This window comes from Parasteatoda tepidariorum, chromosome 5, assembly GCF_982258835.1.
Source record: "Parasteatoda tepidariorum strain Cologne lab strain chromosome 5, Ptep-v5.0, whole genome shotgun sequence".
In the NCBI taxonomy this organism is placed as follows: domain Eukaryota; kingdom Metazoa; phylum Arthropoda; class Arachnida; order Araneae; family Theridiidae; genus Parasteatoda; species Parasteatoda tepidariorum.
In genome coordinates this window covers 56822292-56841128 of record NC_141759.1, presented here as the reverse complement: position 1 = coordinate 56841128, position 18837 = coordinate 56822292, and the positions used below count along the sequence as shown (strand labels likewise).

Here is an 18837-nt window from a genome sequence, read left to right as displayed (position 1 = left end):
TTTTTTTTTAATTTAAACCATTTATACCAATCTTTCAATGTAAAGAAATAAGTAGCAGGAAAAGTTCCTCTAGATCTGTGGGATGTAAACAAAGATCCTCTTTGATTTAAACAAAGTACACTGCAATTTATCTTTTTTGTTTTGTACCATATTTCGATTTTAGCTGTGAGTTGGAATTCAACTTAAAATTTATTAATTTTAAAATGGATCATTAAATTTTCTTTTTTTCAAACCTTTGATGAGTTTGAAATTAATTTTACTTTTTGATCTGAAATTTGTTTGTTCAAGAATTTTATTGTTAAATACAATATGCATTCGCTAATTTTATTCATTTGTTTTGATTTTCTATATATACTCAGTCCATGCTGTTTTTTTGGCACGATGTAACGTTAATAAAAATTTACTATTCAGTGCTCCTTACTTCTTACGTTTTTTTTTTATGCTAAGATTGGCGCAAAAAAGTTCTAGATAATTTGTTGTCTTTTCATACTAATCTTTTTTATACTCTCTATTCAATAGTAAAATGGCCGTTAATGGAAGTTGGTCTTTTTAGGGGTTACGTTCATTCACTTCAAAATGTTATCCAAGGTACATGATTTTTCGCAAAGGATTTTAATTTTAATCAGTGTCATTTTCTCTTGGTGCAGAAATGCCATTCGTGTTGGCGTCATGAAAACCGAATTCATGAATAAAATTTACCGTCAATAAAAAGGATCTCTCATGAAATAAAACTTTATTTTTGATTGTTGGCACTTTCATTTCTTGAAATTAAAATGGAAAATCCATTAACTTGAATAAGCATGTGTTAATATAGAAGGAAAAGATGCATGTAGCATTAATCTAAGAGGTTTTATCGACGAATGAAAACTTCCATTAATTTTAAACTTTGTCATCTGTAACTGCAAGTGATTTCATTTCATTTTTTTTAAATAATTCGTTTGTTAAGTAATTTGTTTGTGAAATTTGGAAAATTTCACTATCAAATGACTGTACTTTCACTGACTGTATGAACATTGATCAAATCATTGTAAATAACTTTGCTGTAAAATATTGTTATGCCATTTATATAATTATCTAGTTTTTGAGTTTTCTGTTCTTGTTTTCTAATATTTGTTATATTTCCTTTCAGACATTGAATATGGCGTCAGATTTTTATAAAAAAACGAAAGACTTATTTGAAGAATTTCAAAAACGGTATTTTTTTTCAATTAGTAATTTTTAATATTTCAAATTATTTTTTTCTTTAATTCAGTTTTCTTCTGTGTATGGAAATTAGTTCTGTTTGCTAGAATTATCTGAAACTGCCTGTGCATAAATTTTCTAACCAGGTTTTAGTTTCTGAGCTTTTAGTACAATGAAATAAATACTAAGTTTTTAAAAAAAATCACATCATTAATTGATAATAATTACTTTTACTTGCTGTTTACAGAACCTGGTGTCTTAATGTGATTTTTATAAAACAACAATATAACATGCCAAGCATTTAACCTCTGGCCAAGTTACATTTAAATTCTCCTAAAATTGATCAATTTAAACCAAATGTTTTTTCTATTTTTTTCAAGGAAAAAAAAAAAACAGGCATGCATTAAAAAAAATTTTTTTTTTAAGAAAATAATTTTTTCAATTATTTAAATTTCTATTATTTTTTTTCTATTATTTCTATTTTTTATTTATTATTCTATTATTTTTATAACTTTTAGTTTAAATGTAACCAAATGAAAAAAAAATAAAGCACATTTTTCTTTAAAAATATTTTAAATTCTGAGTTCAATAACTAATTTGAATAAGTGCCAATAAATATTATTAACATTAATACATAGTTTTTAAATGTTATGTTTCATTTCATTTCTGTAAATATTTATATAAAATAAATGAATTGATGTGATCAAATTTAAAGTTAAATCTTAACAATTGCTTAAAATAAAACATACCATCATCAACTTCTAGTTTTGATAGTTTTTCAAAATTAGTTAAATAATGTTGAGTTCAAAGAATGTTGAAGAAATAATATTGAGTTGAAAGATTTTTAAATATTTTTTTCTGTTATCAATGCAAACAAATTTTTACTGTATTTATGCATCATGTTTTTATTATGATTCTGTATGATTCTGTGATTATGTGTTTTCAAAATACAATGTTTATGTTTTTGCCTTTCCCGGCAATATGTTGATTATTATAATGTGTTTATTATTATATATATATGTTTTATATATATATATATATATATATATATATAATATATAATTTTACTTTTTTAACTCTTTTCACTATTCTATTATTTTCAAGAAATTTTTAAATTGCAAAATATATTATCTTAAATTTTTCATGTTGTCCTCAAAATTTATTTTGATTTAAATAAAGTTTAAAAAAAAATGTTCATTTTATACAGTAAATTAATATTAATGTTATGCACTGAAAACTGTTAAACTATGACAGTAAATATTGTTGAATTATGACATTTTTCATGCATTACTGACAAGCAAAGGGGAACTTACTCTGTTTCATGCATTACTAATGTAGCAATTTGGCATTAAATTTTTATTTGCATGTTAAGTGGAGCTTTAAAGTAAAGAATAAGCAAAATCAAATTTTTCAATTATTCTTTTTTAACTTATATGCTATAATTAATTTTTTTTTTTTGATTATTAATATTATTTTACTTCTTGTTTTCAAGAAAAGTAAAGAAAACCCGTTTTAAACTGAAAAAACCTAGTTTAAAACAAAAATCTTTCTCTTTTACTTTTTCTTCTTCTTTTTGTTCTTTCAATTCTGAATTTTCCTGCTTTCCACTACTTTCCCATTAAATAGCATAAATAAAACTATTATTATTATTTTTTTTTGACTACATGAAAGCCTGCAGACTACATGAAATTTGACTACATGACTACATGAAATTTGAAAGAAAGCTAAGATTGAAACTCAGAGAGTTAAGGTTAATAATTAAGAGTGAACTAAAATTGCCAAAGAGTTTAATTTAATTCTCAATTGCATTTCCTTGACCACAAAATGAACTGCCTATAGCCATGGAATAATGGAAATCCAAAGAAAAACATTAAGTCATAGTAATAAACCATGTTTTCTTTCCGTCCAAAATTGGTCATGTGACATGAGAACATTATCAGCCAATACTTAAGAGTTTCTCTTGATACACTTGAAATCTAAAATGTTTTTTTTTCAAGTACTTAACTATTTTACAACCTCCGCCATTCAATATCTGCTTAACCTTTAAATCTTTGATTTTGGATTCCGGAAAACAGTTTTCTGTCTTCAACTATTATAGAAGTCTTTTCAAGTTTACACTATGTTTCTGCACTTCAGAGGGAACTTTGAAAACTCAAGGAAAAATAACTTGTTAACTCTCAGAAGAAAAAATTATTCAAAAAAATGTTTTTGTTTACTTGAAGAAATTTAGATTTTCTAAGCATTTTTCCTTCTTTTTTTCCCTCTAACAAAAACAAATCTCTGTTACAGAATTATTTTAAATGTTATGTAGGATCACATTCTTTATCTTAATTGTTTAATTTTAATAAATCATTAGTTTTGTAACAAGCTCTTTTGTTTAAATTTTTCATGTAATTTTTCTGCTTTATATATTTATATAAAATTGCTGTTTAATAGTACTGTTTGTTTGGGTCTGATATTTCATGTTTCATTTATTCAATATTAATTTTGTATTGATTAAGCTATTGATATATATCAAAATATTTTAATTTTATTTTTTAATTTTTTTTTTAACAGAGAACTTCAGTATCTGAATGCTGAGATAGCAGCTAAAAGCCATTTTCAATATCTCAAGTAAATATTTATAGAGTTGAATTTTCTCAAAATTGGCATTTTATAATTTCTCAAGAACTCTTATAAAATAAGCTTGCCAAGTTTTTTTTAATGTCGTTAAACTTATATCAAGAAAGTTCAGATGATTTTGTTTTTCTAAGAAAATGAAGAAATTTCATAAAAAAAAAAGATGAAAACTTATTTTGAGTTTTCAGTCCTTAAAAATCATTTTATTATTTTTCTTAAAAAGAAATGTAAATAAATTCTTTGAAGAAAATGTTCCCTCACTTACATCAAATTACATTTCTTTAGTGTTTACTATTATTCATGTGCATCTTGCCTCACAATATGCTGTTTGGTTTCAGTATTATGAAGCTGCACATTAATGAAAAATTATTCTGGATTGAAATACAAATAAGTATTTTAATGAAATAAGTAAGTTAATGATAATCATTGTTTAAAATAAATTTTGTTAATACTGAAATAAACTATGAATAGTATTTAATAAATATTGAATTTTAATCAATAAAGCAGTTTTTCAGAATTCTTTTCATTTAATTTATTATTTATAAAAATGTTTATAATTCATAAAAATGTTTTGCAAAATGAATATTCAAGTGTTTTTGCACTGTGTGTGTGGGGGGGGGATTCTTAATTTTAAGTTGGTAAATTATTTAATATTTTTTGCTTCATAAAATAAAATAAATGATTTACACCTTTGGCAAATCTGTTGCTAAAAAAATACAGAAACTAAATGCATATTTTGAACTATTTGTTAGGTTTTCTGAAAAGTTATTTATCTTTATCTATTTGCTGAGATTTTTTGTGCATAGCTATTAAAACATAAATATAGTAAATTGCATTCTATTTATAGTAATTTTTATCATTATTGTGTAAAATTTTTTCTTGATTGTTATTTTCAAATTTTGCATAGTGAGCCTGCACAAAAGTATCTTGAAACACTTAATAAAAGAGAAAAGGAAAATGAAGAAGATTACTTTGGATTAATGCGCCAAATGGAGCAACTAGATCAGCATACTGAAAGTATAACAGCCAATCTACGAAAACTAGAATCATTGAGAGTAAGCATTGTTTTATTAATGCATTTTTATTATTTTTATCCAATGATTTGTTATAGTTAAGAAATTTTCTTTCAATTCTAATTCTGCAATGTATTTAAAACCTACTAGCTTTTTATATTTTGGTGCATTATACAAGACGTTTTGAAAAGAAACAATGATGTGATAAAAATGTTAGGGAAGTTCAAAGGTTGACTCTGGGATTGTGCTTTTCATATAAAACAACTATGTCACTCAAAAAAGTCAGACATGCACATTTCTGGAAATCGCTTGCTCGCAATAAAAGAGTAAGAAAGGACGTTTGACTAATACTTCATAAACCTATTTCTTATAGATGATAACCTAACCAATAGCTATGTGCATTAAATTGCTTTAGTGTTATTTACTTATTGTTTTTTAAAGCGTTAATTAACATTTCAATATTGAGAGGAATTTGGATTTTAATATGGATTTATTAGAAAATATGCAGCTTTTAATAATCACCAGGCAAATATGTCTGACACAAATCCTCTACCCCTGGCTTTGACCTCAAAGCTGCAGTAAACATTCATGATTCTTTCTATATTAACTAGATTATGTGATTGTGTAATTAATTAATTATTATTCATTAAATCATATCTGGCTGAAAGTGTATATTGTTAGAAAGTTATTAGAGCATTGAAACCATAATTCATTTTTTCATTGCAGTCGCTTTTCTTGATATCTATTCATGATGCCCATGGCAGGAAGATTTCATTTTGTAAAGCAATCTAAGGAAGTTTTCTTCTTTCTTCCTTTGTATTCTTTACAAATAATCATTTATTCAGGCAGAAAAAGATTATGAAACATTTATTTGGATTTGAATATTTCAGATTTAAATCAGCCTATTAAAATTTTTTCTCTCTGGCAATCACAAGATGAGCTTTCCATGAGGTTGCTTTCAGTTATATTGGGAGCTCATTTCATAATTGCTTGGATGTACTAAATTTTTAAGCTCCCAAATACTTCTAAAATCAATAAGTCACTTATTTATAATGGTGGATAATTAAGATATACTTTCTTTTAAAAAATGTTTTTAATAAGAAAAGCAATATTAAAAAAAAGAAATAATAAAGTGTCTTTAATGAAGAAACTACGCAATGCTTTTTTTTTAGAATCTTGTAGCTTAATTTTTTAGATTTCTTCTTAATTCTAATTGATTGAATCTTCAATTACTGCAAAGAAATGTAAATGACTGAAATGGAGAATTTAGTCATTCAATTCAATCAATCAGTTGTCAATGCTTTGCACTCAATATTGTAATGATTTTTTAGGGTCAAGCATGTTTATTTTCATTTACAAAGAAATTATTTATTCATTTTAGTGCACTTCTATTATCTTATTTTCAAATAATTATATATTTGTTGATCTAGTTTAGTATTATTTCTAAACTAATATTTCGGTTATTTCTATATTATTAATTTGTTGCAGTCTTACTCCACATAATATTTAGAATGTTTTATCAATCTGTGTTATTTCTTAGGTTTCGGTATTGTTCATTGGTTTCAGGTTTTATTTACTTCAAAAATGGTTTTTATGAAGTTTTTGATTGTTGAATTTTAATACAAATATGGCATATAAATCCAGCATCTATCTTACCTCATATGTGTCTTAATTTGAGAGTTTATGCTTCTGTGCATATTTTATTACACAATTCAATAAGAATTTTTAAAACAGATTTATTGGAAAATAACTAAATGTTTGTAAATGCTAATATATATACCTTGGTTATGAAGAGTATGAGATAAAATTCATTTGTTTTATATTTTAATCTTGAAAGTTAATTTTAAAATTATTATATTTATTTTTAAAATATTTTTTTTTTAACTTTCAGTTATCTATGAGTTCAAAAACTCCAATGTGGCCTTACTCAAGTAATACTTATGACAGATCTTTCAATGATTACACACCGTCAAATGCCTTAAAAACCGATTATACACCAAATGACACTTTTTTAAATACAAAACAACCTGTATCATCAAAGCAAAGAGTTGTTGAACATGCTTTTACTCAAACTGATCTTATGTTTTGTGAAAATTGTCAATTCCCCTTGACTGTGTCATCTAATTTAAGACTCGATGAATCATTATCTCCAAATGAATCTTTGAATAGAGTTGTGCAATCTTTTCAAAGTCTGCCTATTGAAGGTGTTGAACGTGATGTTGTTTCTGATATGACTATACCACTTAATGATTTTATGCATAAGAATGAAAGAAATTTGAACTCAAATAAGGAGATAAATAAAGAAAAACCATCAGTGGTTATTCACAGTCTTCCTAAAATACCTGAAGAACCTCCAGTTCAGAAAGAAATTTTGCACGATAAATATCAAACTATTTCTACAGATATCTCACTACCTGTACCACTAAATGCTGGGTCTCTTGAAAATAAAATCAACACTACTGCTGATGCAAATATTCCCACTGTAATTGAACATAAAGAAAATGTTGTTTATGAGAAAATTAATCAACAACTTATAACAGATATTCCTGTAGCAACTGATTACAAAGAAAATGTTGATCAGGGAATAAATAAACATCTTAAAACAGGCACCCCCACTACAACTGATTCCAAAGAAATTGTTCCTGATGTGATGTTGAATGAAACAGTTAATATTTTAAGCTCTGATGCTAAAGAAACCGATAAAAATTTGCATTCTAGTGTAGTATGGGAAGATTTTGCACTTTCTGAAAAAAACAAAGACTCTGATTTAGTTACAAGTATTGTGGTTAGTGATTTAAGTGCTCTTTCCGTGCCTCTAAATGTTTCTCAAATTGAATCTGAAGGAGAAATAACAACTTTAAAGAATAATCTAATAAAAAGTGACGTTTTAAAACAAGATATCTTGAGTGATAAAGGAAGTGAATCACCTATCAGCATCGCAGGTTAGTTTTTGATCCATGTAATTTGTTGTTATATAGCATTTCAAAATAAAAATATATTTGTATGTATATTGTAGCTAAACTAAATTTTAGCACTATTATTGTAATTTTAGAGAAGAGCATATTCTACTAGATTTATCGATCCTTATTGTTATTTACACATCATTTCTTTCTGTATTTAAATTCCTATTAATTGGAGCTTCTTAAGGGCTCCCACGGGTCAGGGAAAACAAGGAAAACCTGGAATGTTCAGGGAATTTTATTGTAACTCTTAAAAAAGCAGGAGAAGTTGCAATATTTTACAAAAAACCTAAAAATAACCCTATCATACCTGGAAAATAGCCAGTTTTAAAATTGTCAGTAACAGTAATCAGTTATTGAAATTCGAGTTAAATAATTCTAACTTCTACTACAATTATTTTATAAAATTCTACTTTTTAGTGAAGCTTTTCTATGTTTCCATTCTCATTCCATTATATGTTATTGCTCCTGAAATATAATGTTTGGCATTACAAATAAAAAGAAATCAAAGTTTTCTGAAGAAAAATTGCATGGTATAGATAAAATATGGCATTGATTTTCATTGAAATATACCTGATATACCTGAAAAGTCAGGGAATTTTTTTTCTGAAATTGAGTGGGATCCCTGTTCTTATATTTTTTTTATATATATTTACAAACTTTATTAATACAACGAAAATGTTTATTTATGTGTATTATTTTATAGTATTAACCTCAAATTAAATCTGCCCAGATGCCGAGCCTTTAGCAAAGGGAATCAAATTCTGACCCAAGTAGTGGTAGGTGAAGATTTGAATCTTCAAACTAATTTTTAACTAGCAAACTAAGAGAAACCAGCTTTAGAAATCATATCAATAGCCGGAAACTATAAATAGATTTACCTTCAAAAACTCGTCTTACTTTATGACTTCTATTTTTTTAAAAATGCATTGCTGTTTATGCAGTTGACCATACAATGTTTTTCTTTCTTTCTTTTTTCTAAAAAAATCAATATAGCTAAAACACTAATACTTTTTAATACTTTTATGAAAATAATCATACAAAAGCAATTAGGCATTTATTAATATATTTTAATAGACATTTTTAAATAAAAATGTAAAACATGTTTTATTTTCATTCAGGGGCTCCATCACCATCTCCTTATTCGGATACTGCATCAGCTCCATCAGATTCAGATAGTTTTGATGAAAAAGAACGTTTAAAAGGTATCGGTAGCTTTTGAACTAATTATAAATTGTATTTGTTGATAATTGTTATAAGATAATTGTTTACAGATAAGTTTCATTCAAATTGTGTCACTAAAGAGTTTTTTTTAGATATTATATTGCAATTCCTATTATGATTTATGAAACAAACATGTGAGTTCTTTTTTTCCAATTCTATTTAACAATTTAGTATGTTAGGAAACCTATTATTAAAATATTTAAGTAATAGCTTTTTCAGTAGGAAGTTACTAATTTAGCTATTCTTAAAAACAATTACTTTTTAATGGTAATTTTTTTTTATGTCCTAATGATTTTAAAGTTATTCTTTTGACAGGCAAATATTTTGTTGTCATGAAGCCGGTTAGGATGTCTATGGAATCTTGCATTTAAATTTTGTGATTATTACGCAGGAGTAAATTTTCCAGAATATATAAAACTTATCATTTTGTGTCTTACTTTTGCTTTATCACTAAATTTTTTAGCTATAGCACTGTGTACTGCTGAAAAAGTATTTAAACTGTGCAATATGTCTCAAGTGTGAAATAGAGCAAAGGGTTACTGCTTTCATTTTCTAGATGCTCCTTTTCTTTAAATATTATTTTTTAATAATATTAAACAAGTTTAAACAAATTTTAAAGTTCGCTTCTAGTAATTTTTAAAACTTTCTGAATTTTAATTTAGAAATCAATAGTACCGATACTGTTTAAGTTCAATTCACTGGCTTCATTTCAAGGATAAATATATTGTCCAAATCATATCATTCTAAGGATATATTTTCCAAACTGTATTCATTGCCTAAATCATCTACGACACTAATAAATAATTTATTTGGACTTAAAAGTTTAAAGCATTGAGCTTATTTATTCTGGAAATTTGTAACTGTAACATTTGAGGGAAATCAAATTAAGTTATGCATCTTAAGAAGAAGAAAATCTCTAGTCATGAGCTTCAGAGGAAAAGACTCTTAGATAAACAATACAATTACACAAGTTCTTGTTATTGATGTTGGCGATACTAGTATCGCCAACATCAAATTAAGAATAAGTTTAGGAAATCATTTGTTTTGAGCTATAATTGCTGCAATTACGTGTACAATTATTCTAAAAAATTTAAAAATGTTTAAAGATTTCTTGACATAAAATTGTAGATAAGATTGTGAGGATGGAACATATTGGACAAAATACTTTATAAGATAAAGAAATTAAATAGATGAACAGCATCATTTAATAACACCACTGTAATAGTTATTGAAATTAATTACTTGTTATATAAATAAATACAATAATCTACAAACTGCCCAAGATTTCTTTACCGAAAATGCAAGATTGTGGGGATGAAACATATTGGATAAAATACTTAATAATATGAAGAAATTAAAAGGATGAACAACATCACACAACAATGGATGAATAACACCACACTAGGACTGGGCTATAAATCGATATATCGCGACATATCGATTTAACGCCTATATCGGCAAACCGATACAGCAACTTTCATTCCAAGCGATGCATCAGAAATCTGATTTAAGCCGTCGAGTGAAGAAGACGATATAGCGATACACGCAAGGACTTTCTCTTACGTTCCGATGCCAACTCGCGCTGTGGAAGACGATATTGTTTCGTTATGTTGAGACGGCCTTGACTGATGAGCGGTAGAATCAGAATCACTTTTGAGACTTTATATCGTTACATCACATGTTCGTTTTCGCACCTTCGCGATTTGAAATCGTTTCTTGTACATTATTTTCAATGGGATTAACTTCGTGATCGCCGTCGTAACCTTGTTCTGAACGCAATCTATTATTGAAAAGAATTTACAAAGAAAAGTTTCTTCATTAATTAGATAAGTTTTTTATTTATTTTCTGACAAAACTTTTTTTATATTTTTAAATGTGAAAATTATCGGAAATCTAATTTAAGGCACCCATAAGGAATTAAATTACAAAGTAAATAAATTTGTTAGGTTATTTTTTTACTTTCTTTTAATTTATTAAAAACCTTTCGGATAAAACTTCTAATAATTTAATGGGCTTCTATTACTGATTTTAAATTTATAAATCTTGAGTTGTTTTTATTTTTAGAAATAAAGTTAAAACAAAACTTATTTTTTGGACATAAGTCAGTAAACTTTATTTGTTCAAAAGAATTTGAAAAGTTTGCGAATTTTATTCATTTCTTTTTTTTTTTTATCAATTGCTACTTCGTTTTATTAGAGAGTAAAATCATTATTTTTTTTTAATTTTCGTTTTATATTATTAGTTAATTAGCTAAATATATTACCGAATATCACAATTCTTTTGTTTTTATTTTTAAGAATTTAATTAAGAAACTTTGCCTTACTTTGTTTTTCGTTCGTTCATTATTTAATTTAATTTAATTATTTATATGAAATAATAATAAAAATAGTGTTTAGGAAGCATTTTTTTTCTAAAATTTATTTAGCTCTTTGTTTTAAGCATACAAATAATTTTTTAACGAACTTATTTTTTAAATTTTGTTCCTATGCTGTTAGGTAAATATATTGATAAATTTCACTTTCATTAATTTTTTTATTTTTAAACTAAGAAATCTTTTATTATTTGCGTGATCATTTTTAGAAAATATAACAAAACTTGTGTTTACTTCTTCATTAAGAATTTGAACATTTCGATCGAACTTAATAATTCTGTAATTATTTACGCATAATAGTACAAGCAAATATTGATTTGTTAAAAAAAGTTTCTTTTTTTAAAAAAAAAAAATATTTTTAACACTTTGTTTTAAGTGTATAATGAATTTCTTAACAAACTTTTTTTTTAATTTTTTAAATTTTCTTTCAATAATTTCAGCAAGATATCTTTATAAAATTCCTTTTTTACTTTTAAACTGAGAAATCTTTCAGAGAACGAAAATTTTAAGAAATTATTACAATTCTTATGTTTACTTTTTAGTTTAAAATTCGAACATTTTTAATTTTAAACTTCGGCTTTTAGTCAATCTAACTTTTATTTTAATTAAAATATATTTTGAAATTTTAAAATCAGCTTTTGTTTAATAACAATATTTTTTTTCATTAAGGGTGTTTTAGGGGTTAACTTAAATTAAGACTGCTTATACCTTATAAACAATAAAGAAGTGCAAATATTTCATTCTGTATCTACACACATTTTTTCAATAAATATTTTAAGTAAGATTTGTGCATCTTAGTCAATTTATTTAATATCTTTCTTTAGCAAAACATATATATTTTCAAATTTATAAATTGATTTAAATCAATATGCGTATGAAATCTTGATAGAAATCTGACTTTCTGTGCCTTAAAGTAAATGAAATTCAAAAATACTATATCGCGATACATCGCTATATCGCGATGCAAAACTGACGATATATCACGATATATAATTTCTAATATCGCCCAGTCCTACACCACACTAATGATTATTTAAATTGTTCCCTTGTGATATAAAATAATACAATAATTCAAGTTTTTATTAATTGAGATGGTGTATACCAAGCTCTGTCAACTAGTCAGGAAACAAAAATATAAATTACAAAATAATAAATAAGAATATAAATAAATAAAATAATAAATAATAACAAAAATATAAATAAAAATATTTTCAAGTTGTTTTTATTTTTTGTTGGTTTGATACTTAAAAACGTTTTTATTTCTTGTTTTTATAGTTTTGGAGCAAAAGAAAACAAAACATGAAGCTTATTTTTTGTACATTAATGTAAAATATTTTTCATGGTCATCTTAAAACTCCTTGGCGTAGACTTAATAGTGTTGTTTGCTTCATTTTAATGTCAGTGCATTTTAATTAAAATGATTAATGATGATGATGCCTGTATTTCATATCAAGTTAAATTAAAAAAAAAAACAACAGAAAATGTAATTGTTTTTATTTATGAATGTCAAGTGTAAGACATTACACAAATAATTAAAACAGTAATTCCAGAATTTTGAAAGAAAAAAAAAGATTTTTATTTTTTAGATTAAAATAAACTTTTCAGAGTTAATCAAAACATTTTTTTAAAACTTTTATAAGAAAATAATCTTTTCTTTGAAAACAAAAATAAATAAAATAAACGCAATTGTCATCAGCTGAGATAGTTTAGTAGATTGATCCTCCTATGTGACACACTTGAAATCAGAGTTGATTAATTTTGCTAAATAAATCATTTGAGCATATTTATATTACAGGGCTGTAAATACTGCAGAAAAGTAAAAAACTGGTATTAAAATGATTTCATTTTCAATTTTAGTTTGTTATCCACCACTAGTTATTTTTTCCAGTTAAAAAATAGTTCTGTATATATGTTGTTACTATAAAGAAGAACCGTGTTAGTCAGGGAGCAGATAGTTTACTTAAAAAAATAATAATATTTTAGATATAATGTAGCTTTATTACAAATTTTTTTCAGAGGAATTTATACCCTTGATATTAATTCAGCTATATACTTGCTAAATTGAGATTATGTAAATAAAAAAATGTAACTTAAAATGGAATTTTATTTCTTTATCAGAATCTGCTGCATACCAAGCTTTGTTAGGTAATGTGTCTGCTACTAAAAAAATTCAAAAAACCATTACATATTCAGAAAGTGAATCTGAAGATGAAGTTGAAAAAGCTCTAGCAAATGCTGCAAGAAAAAGTAGTAGTGTGTAAGTATATTTGTGATTTTATTTAATGTGTGAGAAAAATTTGAGTGAAAATTTGAAAATAGTAATGACTTTTTTTTTTTTTTTTTTTAAAACTAGATAGCAAAATTGCCATTATGCAAGGGAAAAGGGATCTATGAACACTTAACTAGAAATATTAAGCAACTTCATTTTTTGATTTCTCAACAACGATAAATTTATTTCTTCTTAACAATTTCACCCACAAAATTCTATTTTAATTCTGAGACAGGAATTTCTCACATATTAAAATCAAACTTCTTTTAGGGCTTGTAATTTTAGCTTTTTGATTAATTTACGTTGTTATATTTAATTGATGCAATATACTGACTCTTCTTACTACTGTATTAATAATATAATTCGTTTTCTATTATTTCAGAAACCAATAATTAAAAATATATATTCATGAAAGAAACTTTATATCTTAATTAGTCTTAACATAGTTGCTTATTAAAAAAATGTAGAAGACACACTTTGGTCACAAAGATTGTGTAGTAAAAAAAATGTTTATTGTATTAAATTTTTATTCATTACAATGTAGAATTATTAATACGAAGTATCAGTGATAATATTAACAGTTCAACTCATTATCTTCATTATTTCATTATTCAACTCATTAACTTCATTATTTCATTGAATTTTTATGAAATAAGGAAGGATTAACAATTTTAAATCACTTTCCTTCAATTTTCATTATAAAACATTTAAAATGTAAATTTTTTTATCACTGAGCATTAATAAATTTAATAACTGAAATATTAACTATGCTAAAATAATATCTGAATTAGTTTTTTCAATTTTGAAAATTTTAATTTTGTTTTATTTGAATTGGGTTTAAAATTTTTATATTTATATGATGGTTAATTAACATTTTATAATTTTGCTCAAATTCCAGTATTTTCTGGGATTCCAAATAAATAAATAAATAAAAGGCAAAGAAAAATTTTGATGCTAATAAATTTAATTATATATGGGCAAACATTTATTTTTACTATTTTTGAGACTATATATTTGTTGCTTTAAGTGTTTAATTACTTTTTACAGGTAAAATTGGTTTAGATTTACTTTTACCATTACATTAATATTTTTTGTTTCCTATTCTTGCGACCATATTATTGTTAGAAGATTTTAATTACTGAAAAAGTTAAATTTACCTACTTACTAGTAGTATTTTATGTTTCATGTTTTAGCCCTGTTACTGATTTTTCTGGTATCCATTTCCATACGGAGCTGTTGTACCCGGCCCATAAAAGTAAACACAATCCAGAATTTATGAGACAAATGGCTCTTGAAACTATTAGCCAAATACCATCAGATGCTTTACAACTATACACAGATGGCAGCAAGAGCGATGAAGGTCATTCAGGTAGTGGGTTTTTTATTAAAACACCCACGTACACATTGAGTCTCAAATTTAGAAATTCTGAATTTTGCTCAGTTTTCAGATCTGAGCTTATTGCGATTGAAAATGGCCTAAGACATGTTGAGAATATTGCTGAGCCTGACTTTAAGCATATATGGATATTGACGGATAGCAAATATTCAATCCAACACCATAGCAACTGGATGAATGTTGGAGACAGGGCTGCGGCTTCAATTTTGGGGATGCTCTTCAGGCTCTCTGCGGACTTTGGAGTACACTTCCAATGGATTCCATCACACGTTGGAATCAAAGGTAACGAGATGGCGGACTCACTGGCTAAAGATGCTTCTTTGGAACCTTTACAGCCAGATCTACCTTCCACTTTCAACGAGGTCTTTGCAGAGTGCAAAAAAATGTTTATGGACCTCTGGAGGGTTCCTCCTCCGCATAGTTGGTATTTCAGAAAACGACCTGGAAGTGCCTTGCTTTTTGAGGGACCTAGAAGCCAGCAGACTTGTTTGTCTCGCTTTGCAAGTGGTCACTTGAGGTGTCTCTCGTATGTTCAGGGGCAAAAGAATTTTGGACTTTGCACTAAATGTAGGACTGCTCAGGCTTCGCCCGAGCATATTCTAAACTGTATCGAATTTAAGATCGACGAGGTTTTTTCAAAACCTCATCTGTTTTTAGACTTCCTGGACATTTAATTGGGATGGACCTCTTGGGGATTAGAAACAACAACAGTATTTTATTTTCATTATTTTTGAGTCTATAATTTTATTATTTTAAGCATTTGATTATTTTTTTTGGTCTATTCTGTTTAGATTTACTATTACAATTTCATTAATATTTATGTTTACTGTTTTTGAGATTATATTTTTATTGCTTTAAAAGTTTAATTACTTTTTGCAGGTCAAGTCAACTTAGAATTACTATTACCATTTCATTAATGTTTTATGCATATTATTTTCTAGACTATATATATGTTACTTTAAGAATTTAATTACTTTTTACAGGTTGAGTTGGCTTAAATTACTATTATCATTTCATTAATTTTTTATGGTTACTACTTTTGAAATTATATTTTTATTGCTTTAAGAGTTTAACTACTTTCTACAGGTCAAATCAACTTATATATATTTTTACTGTTTCGTTTAATGTTTTATGTATACTATTTTTGAGACTATCTACTTGTTGTTTTAAAAGTTTAATTACTTTGTACAGGTCATGTTGGTTTAGATTTATTATTAACGTTTTATATTTTTTTACAGACCAACAACTATTACTGTTCAGGAAGAAAAACCTGATGATTCACACAAGAATGATGCTTCCGAACCTAAAGCTAAAAGTGAACCAAGGTGAATTTTGATTAATTATTTTTATTTAAATTTTCATATTGACTAAAAATTGCTTTAAACCTCCACACTTATTTTCTCTTCATTTTGCAGGAAATCAATATCTTTAGGTAAATCCCAACAACTGTCAAAAAGTACAAGAAAAGGTAATAGTATATATAAGATATGCTTAATAAATTAATACAGAAATATAGGTGGGCTCATTTATAGCAAAGTTGTAGTGATGGAAGCAATTTGCTTATTACTTTTAAATCTAAGTCCTTGTTAATGTAGATTTTTCAAAGTTATTGAGACTAAAAACTATAATTTATTATAATGCTCTAGGAAATTCTTAAAGCCTTATTTTTTAATATTTTTCGGTTATACAGAAGGTGAGTTCAAACTTTTGTTCAAAATTTTCTGTTTTTCAATACTTACTGGTGTTTTATGGTATATATTATCAGTGATGCCTCTTTTCTTCCAAAACATTATTTTTTTTCTGCCTACTCCATGCATATTGATTTCGAACATAATTTCAGTGTTTCCGATTTTTCTCCTCAAACTTTAGCAATTAAACCGGGATAATTTAACATTATCGGTATAGGCAAATTTCACGGATCGTGCAGAAAATGACACGTAGGAAGCGGTATAACATATGAAACGACTCAAATGTCAAACAACTCAAAAAGGGAGTTTACCTGTATATTTTTAATGAAATAAAATGAAACTAAGCAAATAATCAAATAATATAACCATTTATGAATAAAAAATGGATATTTTTTAATAAATTAAACCATTTTTGACTGTTTTGATTATGATTTTATCAAATATGCTTGCAATTTTAGTGTATAAAATTATTTAAGAGAAGAAATTCTGCTAGTACAAAGTTAAGAAGGTGTCTGATCTTTAAGTTTAGTGTATCTGTGTGTGTGTGCGTGCCTCATTGAAGCAGTGGATATTATTTCTTGATCCAAATGACTTTTTCTGATCAGTTCCCTAAAATTTATGAACACAAAATCATTAGATACTTGTTAATATTTTGCATTTTTTTTCATTTTGTTGAAGGGACTGTTCAAATATTATGCAAGCAACTAACAGGGGGAGGTGTTTCTGATTTGCTTATTTTTGCTGACAAGAGGAAGAAAGGGTATGAGCAATGTTCTTTTAAGACATTAAAATCCCTATATTTTTATTTTTTTTAAAAAGGAAACCGAAAGTATAAAAAATTAAAAATGTTACTTCTGAAAAAATTTCTTCAAAGAATTTCGGTGGTCACGAGTTTTGACCCCAGTAGAAAATCATAAATTCCTAAAGAATAATTTACTCACAATTTTATAAAATGACTTAAAATGTTAAATTTGTTTTATGTGAAGTTACATCTTTTATTTGAGTTAAATATGAAAATTCTTAGAATTAGATTACTACATTAAAGGTCAAAGTAAAGGTAAAAATCGGGAGAGCGGGGCTGTTGCAATTTTCTCACATATGCATGGAAGGTAATTTATGAATTTATATATATATATATATATATTTTTTTTTGTCAGGAGGGGAGTGGGAATCTAAAATTGTCTATATTATGCTTATGTTATAGAACAGCCCTTTATCTGAAAAAATTCTGAATATTCCTAACTTAAAGTTATGTTTTTGTTTTAAAGTTTTAGGTCTGGATACTTCATCAGGTTCAGAAGGTGAAATTCGTATCCCAGAAAAAACTAGTCAAAAAACTGTAGAAGATAGTGATGATGAGTTTTTTTATGATTAATAAAAAATAATAAAGTTGTTGCAAATTATTTCATATTTTATATCATGTTATTATTAAAAACACTACACTCTTATGTTTCAAGTAACATCCAACATTATATTTAAACTTTTTTATTATTGCACTTTCTGTATATAGCAATAGTCAGAAATAAAATAAATATATATTTCTATTTGTGAGTTTTTCTTTACATATTTTTTTTACTAAGAACTAAAATAATTTACTAATTTTACTTCTAAGCAAAGTTTTAAGAAATCATATCTTAAATGTCTTGTTATCAGTTTACCGGTATGTTGTTAAAAGAATATAGCTTTATTTTTTTTTCATTCTTATTTAACCCTTTGATATGCCCAAATATGCACCTGTTCTTTGTGTCAGTTGAACAAGACTGACTAATGTTTATTTCATAAAATATTTCAATTGTTATTTTTTGACAAAAGAAAATGCTAAATAATACAACCTTATGTAGCTTTTTTTGAAAAAAAGATTATAAGTAGTAGAAATTAAATTAATTTCCTTTTTAATGCAAATCTTTTCACTGTCACTACATAAGGGAAAATCTTATATAGATATTTGCTGAAAAACATTAAAGTATGACGTTTTGTCTTATCTTTCTCCATATCAACATTTTCGTTCATTTAGGCTCTCTGTTCTATGCAATTCTTAATCCTTATGATGTGCCGTTTTCCCCCTAGAAATTTGCCATAACATTTATGGAACGCCCTGTTCCATGAATGTGAAAA

At 26.0% G+C, this 18837-nt stretch overlaps 2 protein-coding genes across 10 annotated transcripts; both read left to right on the top strand.

Annotated features, from left to right (window-relative positions):
• Positions 1-25: 25 nt before the first annotated feature.
• LOC107441832 (uncharacterized) lies at positions 26-18122 on the top strand. Of its 9 annotated transcripts, none has more exons than XM_087163972.1 (11): positions 59-165; positions 520-588; positions 1130-1194; positions 3739-3795; positions 4709-4856; positions 6706-7756; positions 8896-8979; positions 13488-13626; positions 16273-16359; positions 16450-16502; positions 17991-18122. In XM_087163972.1, exons 2-11 carry the CDS (start codon positions 577-579, stop codon positions 18095-18097), a joined length of 1803 nt encoding a protein of 600 aa, XP_087020098.1. In that variant the 5' UTR covers positions 59-165; positions 520-576; the 3' UTR covers positions 18098-18122. The 9 variants fall into 9 exon arrangements, with proteins under 9 accessions (XP_087020099.1, XP_071041768.2, XP_087020102.1 ...); XM_071185668.2 differs by lacking the exon at positions 520-588 and adding an exon at positions 5541-5592 and having other exon boundaries at positions 67-165; XM_087163973.1 differs by lacking the exon at positions 520-588 and having other exon boundaries at positions 26-115.
• LOC147809364 (uncharacterized) lies at positions 14774-15818 on the top strand. The gene is made up of 2 exons (XM_087163977.1): positions 14774-15007; positions 15080-15818. The coding sequence occupies exons 1-2, from the start codon at positions 14914-14916 to the stop codon at positions 15706-15708; spliced, it is 723 nt and encodes a 240-aa protein (XP_087020103.1). The 5' UTR covers positions 14774-14913; the 3' UTR covers positions 15709-15818.
• Positions 18123-18837: the final 715 nt, after the last annotated feature.